General features: G+C 48.1%; 1 protein-coding gene across 1 annotated transcript; it reads left to right on the top strand.

Annotated features, from left to right (window-relative positions):
* Positions 1-1,764: 1,764 nt before the first annotated feature.
* LOC102018942 (leukotriene-B4 omega-hydroxylase 3-like) lies at positions 1,765-12,833 on the top strand. The gene is made up of 12 exons (XM_013505064.1): positions 1,765-1,971; positions 4,226-4,370; positions 5,800-5,853; positions 5,946-6,073; positions 7,608-7,729; positions 8,890-9,130; positions 10,687-10,753; positions 10,957-11,086; positions 11,705-11,838; positions 11,922-11,986; positions 12,143-12,225; positions 12,599-12,833. Exons 1-12 carry the CDS (start codon positions 1,765-1,767, stop codon positions 12,831-12,833), a joined length of 1,611 nt encoding a protein of 536 aa, XP_013360518.1.
* The last annotated feature ends 694 nt before the right edge of the window (positions 12,834-13,527 follow it).

Here is a 13,527-nt window from a genome sequence, read left to right as displayed (position 1 = left end):
TAATGCTCTGCATAGTCCACACTGTGACAAAGATCTGACAGACACGGATTCCTTTAAGCTCTGAAACATTTCTAGGGGTTTGCACTCTCTGAGTCTGTTTTCTTTTTTGTAAAGCAGTCATTCTGGATACCATCATGTGGGCCTCTCTATCCCTCAATTGCAATCACCAGTGTTCTGATCAGGGTGTTGAGGAGAGGAGAGTGGGAAGCCATGGGCACTGTGACACAGGGGAGAAAATGTCACAAAGTAAGCACACTTTATGGAGCATGCCTGGGCCTCAGTAAACATGTTTGGTATAAAGTAGGTTGTAGTCAGTAGCATGCTCTGTGTGGAGTATGCAGCACATGGTAGAAATACTTCACCTATAATCTTTACACAAAGGAGAGTACTGGATCATAGCAGCTGTGGTAGGAACTTCAAGTCCCTTTTCTTCATTCCCTTTTTGAGGCTCCCTTCTTTATGGAGCCCTCCTGTATCCCTCTATGAGGGCCTCATCTGATGTTCCACTTTTTGGATAACAAAACTGAGCCCCAGAGGGCTGGTCTGCAGCAAATCAGAGCAAAGATAGAGAAGATCTAGAATTCCACTCAGGGACCCCTGACTTTTCTCTCTCCTTTCTAGAACCTGTCACCAAGGAACTTCTCATCTTTCCCCTCCTGTGTTTCCTTCTCCTTTTCTCTCTCCTCCTACAGCCAAAAGAGCACAGCCTCCAGATATGCTCTTTTAGCAGGGCTCTTTATCGCCCAAATCTGCTCTGGGGAATCCCCTGTAGGAACGGATTTTTTTTCTCTTGTTCCTAAATGTCATGTATCAACCGAAGCTCTGTGTTTGTTGGATGCAGGGCTTGAATTCTTGCCAGACTCTGCAGCTGGTGGGCCATTGGCTTCCATTCCTGAGCCTTTGAATTCTGCACTGAGAAATAGTGTGTGCAGCACTTCCAGCCCACATATGAACAGGACTCGGAGAGATGCTCTGGGACAAGGCTTAGGTTGGCCCTGCTCTAGCTAATGAATTCTCCATTTCATGCTGTTATCCCCTGTATCCTGGCCTCAGAAGAGCAGGGGCAGCTGTACAATTGGGGGCTCCCAGTCACCTTTACCTTCACCAAACTTGCTCCCAGTCTATGTGGAAGATGCCAAGTTCTGAGCACCCATTGTCCATGCTGTGATCCTGAGGTGGTTCCTCTCTGTAACTGGATAGGCCCACCCGCAAGACTTGATCACTTGTCTAGGCAGGAAAGAGGCAGATGGGCCTGTGGGGATGGGTTGGTCAAGTGCATCCTGGCTTCCTGTAGCTTCCTCCAGGGCACGAGATAGGGAAAAAGAAGTCCTAGAGAAGGAGAGAGAAAGTTGAGGGAAAAGCTGCTCCTGATAGAAGGTAACAGGCTGGGTGTGTTGGGGCTGGAATGCCCCGTCTGGGGAAGGGCAGAGTCATGACCAAGGACAGGGAGCTCCAGGAATTGTATGGTCCAGGAGACTAGTAGTTGTAGGTAAAAGTGCCTAACCACTTCTGTGATTCAGAGACATCAGGAGCCTGATCATTCTCTTCCTTTTTCTCCTCCTCTGCTTCCACATCTTTCTCTTCATGCTTCTCTTCCTCCTCTTTCTTTTCCTTGCTTCTTCCCCTGAAGTGCCCTCATTCTCCTTTCCCCTGCTTGCCCTTTTAACAACTCTCACAGACTCTGCCTCTCTGCAATGTCGCTGAAGGTCCCTGTCCCCTTCCTGGGCTACGGAAATTCCTAATTTATCCTTTCTGTCTTGCAGGATGACACGGCTGAACCCGTTCTGGCAGTTCTGGCTGGGACTGAGCCCAGAGGAAACCTTTGCTTGGCTGCTCCTGATATTAATTTGGGCCACCAGGCTCCTGAGCAAAATTCTGAAATGGACCTACTCCTTCTATGAATACTATTGTCACCTCCGCAGTTTCCCTCAGCCCCTCAAAAGGAACTGGTTCTTTGGTCACTGGGGCATGGTGAGTGTGGCAATGGTATGGGCCACCAGAGTGGATGGGTTCCTGAGGGGTCAGGAATAGAATCAGAAAGCTATGTGCTGATCAGAGGGCTGGGGTCTAGGACACAGAGAAGCAGCGGAGGTAGCCTGTTTAGTCGTGTGTGACGCCCTCATCCCATGCTTGTCATCCAAAGCCTCTTTCACATTTTTGTCCTCCTATTTCTTGGATTTATTTAAGGCCTGGCTTCCTTACCTTGGTGTGCCTGTGAGTAGTTCCCATGTTGAGTTAAATAGAGTGAGGATCCCTTGTTTCCCCACACTCTCCACCACTTGAATTGATGTGTCTTGGGGAGCACGGTCCAGGGCTACTTCCTGACTGGACTGTATTTTTATGTCAGCTCATCTCTGGGTTTCAGGTTCTTCAAGAGCATGAAATTTGATCTTTCCACACAGCACAGGGACAGAGCTGGGCTCCAGAAGATAGGTACAAGCTGGCTCCCCTGCTTCCATTCCTGGGATAGCTTTCTCTTATCTTGTTCTTCTCCCCAAGATGCCTCAGTGAGCCTTCTTGCCCAGTCTGGAGAAAAGCTAAGCTGCTCAAGTCCTTCAGAAGCCTTCATTGACTGCATCCTTAAAGGCACATTTTGACCTTTGACTTAGACCTGCTTACCCTTTTAAGTGACATGATTTTGGTTGCTTCACTTATATAGGGACAGTTGATGAGCCTGTATATAAGTTCAGTGAGATCTTGAACCTTGGATGCTTTGTTTCAGAGTCTGGTGAGCAGCAGATGTTCATGGGTGGGAGAATTGGAGGTCTCCTGTTCTCCTGGGGTTTGGAAAGTCCATGGTATGAGGAAGCTTCTCTCTGGGAGGAACTGGCTGTGGTGTGGACTGGTCAGGACATGAAAGGATGTGGGCCAAGCCTGAGGACAGTCTGAAGGCCACACTGCTGCCCATAACCTCTCTCCTGATTTTAACCTCCCCTGTGTCTGCACATTGGGCTAGAGCTGCTTGTGGTAGGAGAAAATTCTTCTCAATTCAAGATGGATTTCACTGTGAGCAGACATTTTTCTTCTCTATGTACCCTGGGATGTACCACTGGAAGTTGGATATGGCCTTGAGGTGAAAGGAACAAAAGGAAGCAGAGATTCTTCCCATTCTTAGAAAATCAGAAAGTATGTTCATCATAGATGCCATGTCATCTCCATGGGCTGAAGAAGGGAATTGCTATGGCTCCTGGGATTGGTTATCAGCCAGGATTCTCCAGAGAAACAGAACCAAAGAACATGCACATTGTTATGCATCACTTAATTATTTTGACACCATTTGAGAATTTGTGGTGGAGTGATTTTTCTCCCTGTGCCAACATCATAGAACATGTCTTACACATATCTAAATGATCTAGACTATTACACACCCAGGCTAACCTATTGTTCCTTGTATACAAAGCTGTACAGCACGATACTGTTCTGAATATTATAAGCAATGTACCACAATGATATTTGTGTATCTAAAAGTATCTAAACTTAGGACTTGTACACCAAAATAGTAGATAGCAAGGAATTTCTCAGCTCCATTGTAATCATATGAGACCACATTCATATGGACAGAAACATCATTAAGTAGCACATGACTGGGTATAAAGTCAAATACACACACATGCACATACATATCATATAGACAGATACACACATACTTACAAACCTGAGAGAAAGAGAGAGACAGAGACAGACAGAAAGGGAAGAAAGACAGAGAGCGTGAGTGTGAGAAAGAGAGAGAAGGAGAGAGAGTATTTATTATGGTTTTTAGCTTAGGCAATTATGGAGATTGAGAAGTCCTGTAATATGCCATCTGCAAGCTAGAGAACCATGGAAGCTGATCACGTATTTCACTGAATCTGAGTCCGGAGGCCTGAGAAGCAGGAATGTGTGGCGTTGCTGTATATCCCAGAGTCTGGAAGTTGGAGGGCCTGGAGTACTGATGTCTGAGAGTAGAGAACATGGATATTCCAGCCCCAGTAGAGGGAGTGCACTTCCCCTTCTGCTGTGTTTTTGTTTTATTGGGACGCTCAATGGATTTGATTATGTTCCCCACTCTGGTGGGGGGATCCTTCCTCAGTCTATGCGTGCAAACACGAATGCATTCTAGGAACACCATCACAGAGAGTCCAGGAATCATGTCTCACCAGCTCTCCAGCTCTTCAGGGGGCCCGCACCCAAGTTGATACCTGAAGTGAACCATCTCAGGGGCTGACCACCAATGCCTTGCTTGCAGGTGCCTTCCACGGAGCAGGGTTTGAAGGATATAGCTCAGCTGGTTGCCACTTACCCCCAGGGCTTTATGATGTGGATGGGCCCCATGACACCCATCATCACCTTGTGCCACCCTGACGACATCTGGTGTGTCCTCAGTGCCTCAGGTATCGCTGTGGAGCTTGTGGTGGTGGGTGCCATGGTACCTCCCAGCCCCTCCAGTTCCACACCCCATGCCTCTATGCAACCCTGAAGTACCTTCCCTCTCCTCTCAGCTTCTTCCTCTTTCTCTTATGTGTTCTCCAGCCCCCATTTTACTCTCTTCTTTCTCCGTTGCTGTCACCTGCACCTATTGTGAACCTGGAGTTCTGGGCACCCCGAGGGCTCCAGGAGACCTCGAAATAATATGCAAAACATCTCTATGTACATACAAGACGTGATTGAAATATACAGTATTTAAATTTTTAAACTTTATTACATTAAAATTTACATTGTCGTGAATCCCCCTCAAAATACCCGCTTCTACCTTGAACACACAATTCTTGGCACTTTTTGAAGCACAAAGTATACTCCTGGGAGAGGAGTTCCCCAACGAGGTCTGAACAGTGAATCAGAAGATGTAAAGAGGGGCAGGGGATGCAGTGGTCATTGCTAGCGTCTGAGAGCGCGTGCAGGGTTTAGTTTCAGCCTTGCTTATCAAGACCCATGGGTCATGTCTGGGACTCAGCTGAGGCCAAGAACACTTGGGAGCAGGTCCAGTTTGTCTTGTTCTTTCTGACCTGCTCTTTGACAGTATCTTTGTGTCTTGCTGTTCATATCTGGACTATGTTTGAGGCTAGCCTGAGGTTGGAACCCAGGGTCCTTCCTAAAAATGACCAAGATCTTATTTCAGTCTTGTGTAAGTCAGGTCTTAAGGTATATCCAGATCATGTCTGAAGCCCACTTGTGTAATATCAGGGCCACATCTGGGGTAATAATGGGACAATATCTGAATAGTGTATGTGGGGCTCACTGAGGTCTTGTCAGACCAAAATCTCTGATGCTTGTAAGAGCATGTCATACCATGTCATGTTAGGTCATATATACTATGGCTGTACTAGGACATATGCACACATGTATGTCCATGTCTCATGGCCCAGGTCTCTATCAGAATTCAGAGAGTGCCATGGTGGACAGCATGCCCTAGATCAAAGTAACCATCAGTTAAGTGATGCGTGCAAACATGAATGCATTCTAGGAACACCTAGAATGTATTCCATGAATACATTTCATGAAATCCATGAATGCATTCTAGGAACAGTGGAGATCTTTGCTGAATGTTTTGCTACATGCAGGTGTGACAGAATGTGTTGGACTATGTAGGAGCCATGTTAAGGTGTACTCAGCATGTTATCCTGTGATAGGCTGTGTCCCTGCTCTAACCTGCTGCATGATGTGCTTGATCTTTTACCTCTCTCCCACCCTCTGTCCCTGTCTCCCATCCTGCAATGCTGGGCTTGGAGGGCAAACATGCAGACCCCTGGCTGTGACCCTCCACCTCACTCCCAAGTCCACTCCTTATCCCTCTCCATTGCCCCAATGTTCTCTTTGTGTCAGCTGAGGTTGCAGTCAAGGACATCTTTGCCTACAACTTCCTGAAACCATGGCTGGGTGAGTACCTGCAGGTGAAGGGAGTTGGGAACAACATGGGGGTTCAGGGGAAGGTGCTGCCCTTTGCTCACTACCCATGGCTTCCCCACCAGGGGGTGGGCTCTTGCTGATTTCTGGTCACAAGTGGAGCCACCGCCGTCGTGTACTGACACCTGCCTTCCATTTCAACGTCCTGAAGTCCTATGTGAAGGTTTTCAGTGACTGCACAAATGTCATGCACGTGAGTCCTTGAGCCCAGGGTCCCCGCCGGAGCCTGGAGGGTGAAGGGGCCATGGTTCATACCAGCCCTTCCAGGTCCACACCCCATGCCTCTATGCAACTCCTGAAGTACACTGACAGACAGATCAGGCCAACAGTCTGGCTCTGATGGTTACTTTGAGGACATTGCTCTTTCTATCTCAGCCTTGGTTTTCTCTCTGTAAAATGGGGATAAAAATCTTTACTTAAATGATGGTCTGGAGGATGTAATGCACTCACATCCCCAGCACATGGTAGTGCTCAGAAGGCTTAGCTTCCATGCTTCTCTCAGAAGTTCTGTGTGCTGAACACAAGAAAGACGATCACATGAAGCTATTGCTGGGTAACAAACCACTTCTTAACTTATTGTTTTAAAGCAGCAAGGGTCTATAATTCCTAATAAATGTGTAGGTCAGTTGACTGGTTTTCCTCAAGGAAGGCATCACTCATGGCATATATCTACTGTGGGTCTGGTAGGCAGCTCTGCTGATCTGGGCTCAGTTCTCTCCCATGTTTGAGATTTGGCAGACATCAGGTTGATTTGGAATGGCATCAGCTGGGACAACTTCCAGAAAAAATAGAATGGGATATTGGGTAGCAGGAAGTTGTCTATGTGCTCCTCTCTCTTCAGAAGCCATCATATGATTGGTCACATGGCAACAACTTGGGAGTGAGAGGAGGATTAGATTCATTGGAGTTATGACCTCATCACTTACAACACATGGTTCTGGCTAAAGTCAGAAATCTAGCACAGGAATATAGGGAGGAGGATAGGGTCCACCTCTTAATGTAGTTGCTGAAAAATCACAATGCACAGAGTGTAGGTACAGGAAGCAGGGAAGAACTGGACTTCCCTTACAGCATTAATGATGTGGGAAGTCATCATTCATTGAGCACAGGCAATATTCTTTAAATGCTGCCATGGAATAATCCCATAATCCATCCCGTTGAATGTAACTCTCACACCATGTAAAGTAGAGAGGTCTTTCCCCATTAGAGATGGAGAACTGGAAGGTCGGACAGATTTGTAAAATTTATCCAGTTAGTAACTGAGCTAAGATTGATGCAGAGCCAGGTGTGGTGGTGCACGCCTGTAATCCCAGCACTTGGGAGGCTGGAAGATTGCTGTGAGCTCGAGGCCAGCCTGGACTACATACTGAGACCCTGTCTCAAATGGAAAAAGACTGATACAGCAGATACTCTATCCTGATTTATTGAGCACCAAAGCAGGTCAACTTAACAGGAACTGCAGACTTGACAGGTGGTATGCCGGGAAGGCAAGGAGACGACAAAGGCATGTGGAGTGTGGGAGGCACGCCTGAGAGGTAAACTCAGGGCTCCTGAACTCCAGCCTTGAGTCTTCATCTCCTAGTCATGAGTTTCTGTTCTCACATAAGCCTAGTCCTCCTGGGGGCAGACGGCTAGCAGTATGCAGTGAGTCCATCCTGATGGTGAGGGTTTGGCAGGGGTTTAAAGGAACCACGGCTCGGGGCATTCCTGATCTCTTTTCTGTGCAGGCCAAGTGGCAGCGCCTGGCCTCAGAGGGCAGCACCCGTCTGGACATGTTTGAGCACATCAGCCTGATGACCTTGGACAGCCTGCAGAAATGCATATTCTGCATCAAGAGCAACTGTCAAGAGTGAGTCCTTTCCCTGGGCTGGGAACCTGTGCCATGCATATAAGAGAGAAGGTGGGGAGGGAGGACTGACCAGTGGCACCAGAAGAACCTCCCTGGAGGAGGTAAGTCAGACCTGGGCATTGAATGATAAGAGAGCAGAGGGAGAGTGGTCCTTCCCTACTTGTCATTTGAGTAATGACAGAGGAACTCAAACAAGCAAAGTATGTGCAAAGAGGTGCATGGTGCGGGAGGTACCTTGGAGATGAGGTTGGAGAGGTAGGTGGTGGCTAGATATTAGGACACTGAAAGGCCTATTTGATAAGGGTATGTGACCCTCTTAGAAACCATGGAAGTATTTAGAGGTTGTCTTAGTCAGGATTGTGTTACCATGATAAAATGCCTGAAATAGTCCTCATAAGTGGAAGAAAGGCTTGTTTTGGCTTACAGTTTTAGCAGCTTCAGTCAATGGTCCATTGACTCAGTCACTTCTGGCATTTTAAAGCAGTGCATCATGGTAGGACTGTGTATTACAAAAGGGTGTTTACCTTAAAGGAGTTGGGAAGAGACAGAAACAAGAAGTGGTGGGTTCCCAATAGCCCCTGAGAGGTACACCCTCAATTGTCTAACTTTCCTCCAATTTGTCTCACATTCTAGAGACTCCACTAGACCCAAATAGCACCACAGACTGGGGATCAGTCCTTGGGCATATGTTCCTCCTGGGGACACTTCCTAACAATAGCAGAGTTGGTGATGGGTGTAATCAGATTTGAGCTCTGTGGAACAATAACTGACATGCAAATACTAGAGACATGGAATCCAAGAAGGCTATGGAGTTTTTGGCCCATGGGCCAGCTGGAAGAGAATAAGGTGAGATTTGTGGAGAGTTTCAGGAAGGATAAGGAACAGAAGTGGATACTGGACAGTAACAAATGGAGAGGAAGAATGTGTATACTATGTTCTGAGTGCCTAGTAGATAGAGGCATCTCACAGAGATGGGAGGCCCATGAGGAAGAGGCTATGGACAATCACATCACAACTCATCCCCGCCATGGATCTGTGAGGCCATTTGCCTCAGGATTCTCAATTTCCTGACGTGACTTACTCCAAGCTAATGGTGAGAAGTGTTCCTCAGGTTTCAGGTATGTGAAGTTTTTGCCTTCCTTTATGGCCCTCTCTTACAGGAAGCAGAAGGAATATATTTCCACCATCTTGGAGCTCAGTGCCCTTGTGACAAAAAGAATTAATCAGCTCCACCTGCACAATGACTTCCTGTACCGTCGCACCCATGATGGGCAGCGCTTCCAGAAGCTCTGCAGACTGATATATAATTCCACATATACTGCCATCTTGGAGCGGTGTCTCACTGTATTCAGGCTCAAGACCAGAACTCTTAACTTCATTGATGTGCTTTTGCTGAGTGAGGTGGGTTCTCAGGAGGTAGAATGGGTCATGAGGTTAAATGTTAGATCAAATAACTTAGGCTTGATTTTTGGGCATTGGGAATTATGGAAACGATTGGAGGAAGGAGGGACAAGCCAGACAGATTTTATAGATGACTCTTGGAATGCAGGGATTAGGGGACTGTTATATTCAAAACTATGAAGGACCTGAAGGTTTCCACTACTGACAAATTAATAAGTTAGAATGGCACAGTTATATGTATACTATTTACAGTATTCCTATCTATATCTATATCTATGCTGACAGATGTTCCAAGCTCTTGGATCAGGCAGCCCATTTGTTACAGTGATAACAGCAGCCAGAGCAGGACTCCCCTTCCTTGGGTGATGCAATGCTTTTACTTGTATGTGCAGCAGGATTTACAGCCCAGGAAAAAGGGCTGTACATTGAGTCTTGGAGCTTACGTACAACAGCTGGAATATCTGCCTCTTCTCTCAAGGGAGATGGAGAGAATAAGAAAGAGGCAGGGGGAGAGGAGAGGGGAAGAGAACTTCATTCTGGAATATCAACAAGCTCTTTTCAGTGCAGAGGAAAAAGTGTATAGGCCTGCACACCAAATGCCTCTAGGGGAGATAAGTCAAGATTGGATACATTCGCTGAGAATATAAGCAAACGTTTTCAGAATAGTTCTTCATATTTACCTTCCAAGGGAAATTTTCACTTAATCATCTTTTAACTCATATTACCACTAACTTTTTCTCAGAAACCTCTCATAAAAGGAAAACTAAAAATATTAATAGATCATTTCTTTTCCAACCAAGGATCAAAGAGGAGCCAAGGAAGCCAGGGAGGATGTGTGTGGGATAGAACTCTGGCTAAGGACACCGATAGCCAGCTTTTCACTGCTGTGAACAAAAAGCTGAAGGAAACTTTTTTTGTGGTATTGGAAGCTGAAGCCAGGGCCTTTACACTGAGTTACACCCACAGTTTATTTTATACTTTTCATTTTGCAATAAAATCTCACTAAGTTGCTAAGTGTCCCAGGCTGAGCTACAACTTACAATCCTGCCTTATCCTCCCACAGTGCTGGGATGACAAGTGTATGCCACTCTATCTGGCTAGAAAAACAGCTCACCAGAGGAATGATTTATTATGGGTCACAGTTTTTCTGCATGGTCAGCTGGCTCCATTGCTTGGCCTGTGATGAGAAAGAAATATCATGGCACAAGGACATGGTGGAGGAAAACTGCTCATCTATTGGCAGCCAGGGTAGAGATAAAAGCCAGAGATGAAGGCGCTGGCGACCAGATATAGTCCCCAAGTTCACACACCCATTACGTACCCTCCTGAAGTAGATCTTACCTTCCATTTCCATAACCTCCTAGTCATATCATTAAGCTATGAATGGATTAATCCACAAATGAAGTTAAACACGAGAGTTGTTGGAGACTGTTTTAGATTAAGGCAGAATAGTTACTAAGGGAAATCTAGTGGTGTGAGAGGACTTGGGTTTCTATACAGGTTTCTCAGAAGCCCTGAAAGCCGGTGTGATTCAGGCGTTCTTGCCTTCTCTCCAGGATGAAGATGGAAAGGACTTGTCACTTGAGGACATGGGGGCAGAGGTTGCCACTTTCATGTTTGAGGGTGAGGGTTCCAGTGTGGGTCTGTAGATTGAACATGGCTCTCTCTCTCTATCCCAGGGGCATAGTGGGTCCTTCCCGGGTCTCTCCATTTTTCCTGCTCTCCCCATTTCTCATTCCTCCCTGGGGGGGTCTCAGGGGAGGGCGCTGTCCACCCTGTGGTGCTGAAGCAGCTCAGAGACCCAAGGCTGCCCTGCTGTTGCTCAGGCCATGACACCACGGCCAGTGGCCTCTCCTGGGCCCTGTACAACCTGGCGAGGCACCCAGAGTACCAGGAGCGCTGCCGGCAGGAGGTGCGAGAGCTCCTGAGGGGCCGTGAGCCTGAAGAGATTGAATGGTGAGTCTGGTCCTCATGGCCTGTTCCTGAGCCCCTCTCATGGCTCTAGCTCTCCTGCAGGGGGAGAGGAACTATGATTATAATTGCTTGGTGAGTATAAGAGCTGAGTTCAGAGGCAGGCCTCGTGCCAGGGACTTGTCACTTGAGGACATGGGGGCAGAGGTTGCCACTTTTATGTCTGAGGGTGAGGGTTCCAGTGTGGGTCTGTAGATTGAGCATGGGTCTCTCTCTGTCCCAGGGGCATGGACCACTGGGTCATCTACCTGTTGTCCTGAACAGCTGTGTCATTCACCTTTCCAACCCCATTCTCCAAACATTTTCTCTGCCTGCCCATTGCCATTCTGTGTCCAGCCCCATCTTGTACTATGCAGCCTTGGGAAGGATCCAGCTCAGGGTTCTGTCTTTCAAGAGCTCCTGGCGGGGGGAGGGCAGGAGCAGAGGCATGTCTTAGTTCAGGACATTCTTGGAACAATTTCTAGTGCTTTTGCTTCTCTAATTCTCAAATATTTCGTTCATTACAGCTTATATGATTCTAGGAAGAAAAGATTCACCAGGGGAACACAGGAGCTGGTGGCCTGTGTTTTTCCCCTGGGTAGTTGTGGGTTGTGGTTTCCTCAGGGACGACCTGACCCAGCTGCCCTTCCTGACCATGTGCCTCAAGGAGAGTCTGAGGCTGCACCCCCCAATCACCAGCATCTCCCGCTGCTGCACCCAGGACATTGTGCTCCCCGACGGCCGCGTCATCCCCAAAGGTGCCACCAGGGGTGGTTCCTGGGCAAGAATCAGGGTCCATCGGGCGTGGGTCCTTGTCCTGACGGTCCCCTCCTCTCCACAGGTGTTATCTGCCTCATCAGTATTTTTGGGCTCCATCACAACCCCGCTGTGTGGCCGGACCCCGAGGTGCTGCTTTCCCATCCTGTACAGGGGTTGTAGAGAAGGGGATATAGTGCTGACCTGGGAAATCAGACATCACCCGCCCCTGCCACAGGCGCGTCTGTCTCTCCCTGGCTGTGCTGGGAGACCCCACACAGCAGCTGCGGCTTGGTCTCTCTCCAGGTCTATGACCCCTTCCGCTTTGACCCAGAAAACATCAAGGACAGGTCACCTCTGGCCTTTATTCCTTTCTCCGCGGGGCCCAGGTGGGTGCAGCGGGTGTCTGAGCTGGGGATGGGCTGATGGGGGCGGGGTCATGGCAGGACAGGGGGGAAATCCGGGTGGGCTTCTCGCTGCCCCTGCGCAGCTTGTGCGCAAAGCTGTGAAGAACAGAGGTTGGGTAGGTGCAACGGGTCCCTCGATGGGCTCAGAACCTGCTCCCTGCCTACCTGTGCGGTTCAGGCCCTGGCGTCTCACCCTGGTTCGGAGACACACACGCCCAATTGGGGTCCAGGCACGATTAGCCCCCTCCCTGTCCCTGGAGTTGACCAGGGTGGGGTAGGGTCCCGGGCCAGGTTCAGAACGACGGGGCTGGAGGATCCCGGGCGCTGTCACGGTTCCTCCCCTCCCCGCCCGCAGGAACTGCATCGGGCAGACCTTCGCCATGGCCGAGATGAAGGTGGTGCTGGCACTGACTCTGCTGCGCTTCCGCGTCCTGCCCGACGACGCCGAGCCGCGCCGGAAGCCGGAGCTGATCCTGCGCGCGGAGGGCGGGCTGTGGCTGAGGCTGGAGCCGCTGAGCGCGAGAGCGCGCGGCGTCCCGTGGCCTGGGACCCAGCTGACCCCACTCACCTTTGCGGTCTCTGAGGAATAAACTGCGCTGTCACTTGCGTCTGAGTCTCAGGGAGAGCCGGAGGGGCCCTGAGGACCATGGATGGGTGTGGGGTGGGAAGGAGGGGTACTGATGTCTCTGAGCCTATGGCCCTGGCTGCTTCTGGCTGAACCCAGTCCCCGATGATGCCGGTGGGAGAGAATTTTGAGGAAGGACCAGGATCAAGGGCAAGTGTGAAGCTCTTAATCCAGGAGAGAACTAACTTTTCTCTTTTCTTTCTTGTCCTTCTTTCTTCCTTCCTTTCTCTCTTTCTTTTTTTGTTTTAAAAATTTTTATTAATACATATTTGATGAAAAGAAAGAAGGGGAAATTATGTATGTATGTATATACACGATAGCTAACATAGTTGTACTACTGACTTCTATCACTTTACTGAAAGGAACAGTTAATGATTACTTATTTGATCAGTCTTGCATGTCTCTACTCGTTTTCCTGAGAAACCACTTTGAAGATATCATTACGTAATACAACAACCGTTGTTAATGTCCTACCACTTTGTAATTCTGTATTGCTGGTATTTTTCTTATGCTATTTTGTAAATAGATGTCTGTTTGTTAATATATTTTCCTTCTTTTATTTTTAAAATAAATTTTAAAAATAAATGTTTGAGGTATTTAATGTTTACTTTCATCATTGGGAGTTGGTACACAACATACAGACCACATCTTAATTATTT

This window comes from Chinchilla lanigera, unplaced genomic scaffold (assembly GCF_000276665.1).
Source record: "Chinchilla lanigera isolate Chin_1 unplaced genomic scaffold, ChiLan1.0 scaffold00094, whole genome shotgun sequence".
Classification (NCBI taxonomy): Eukaryota; Metazoa; Chordata; class Mammalia; order Rodentia; family Chinchillidae; genus Chinchilla; species Chinchilla lanigera.
The sequence above is the reverse complement of the archived record's forward strand: the minus strand, read 5'-3'. Positions and strand labels throughout refer to the sequence as shown.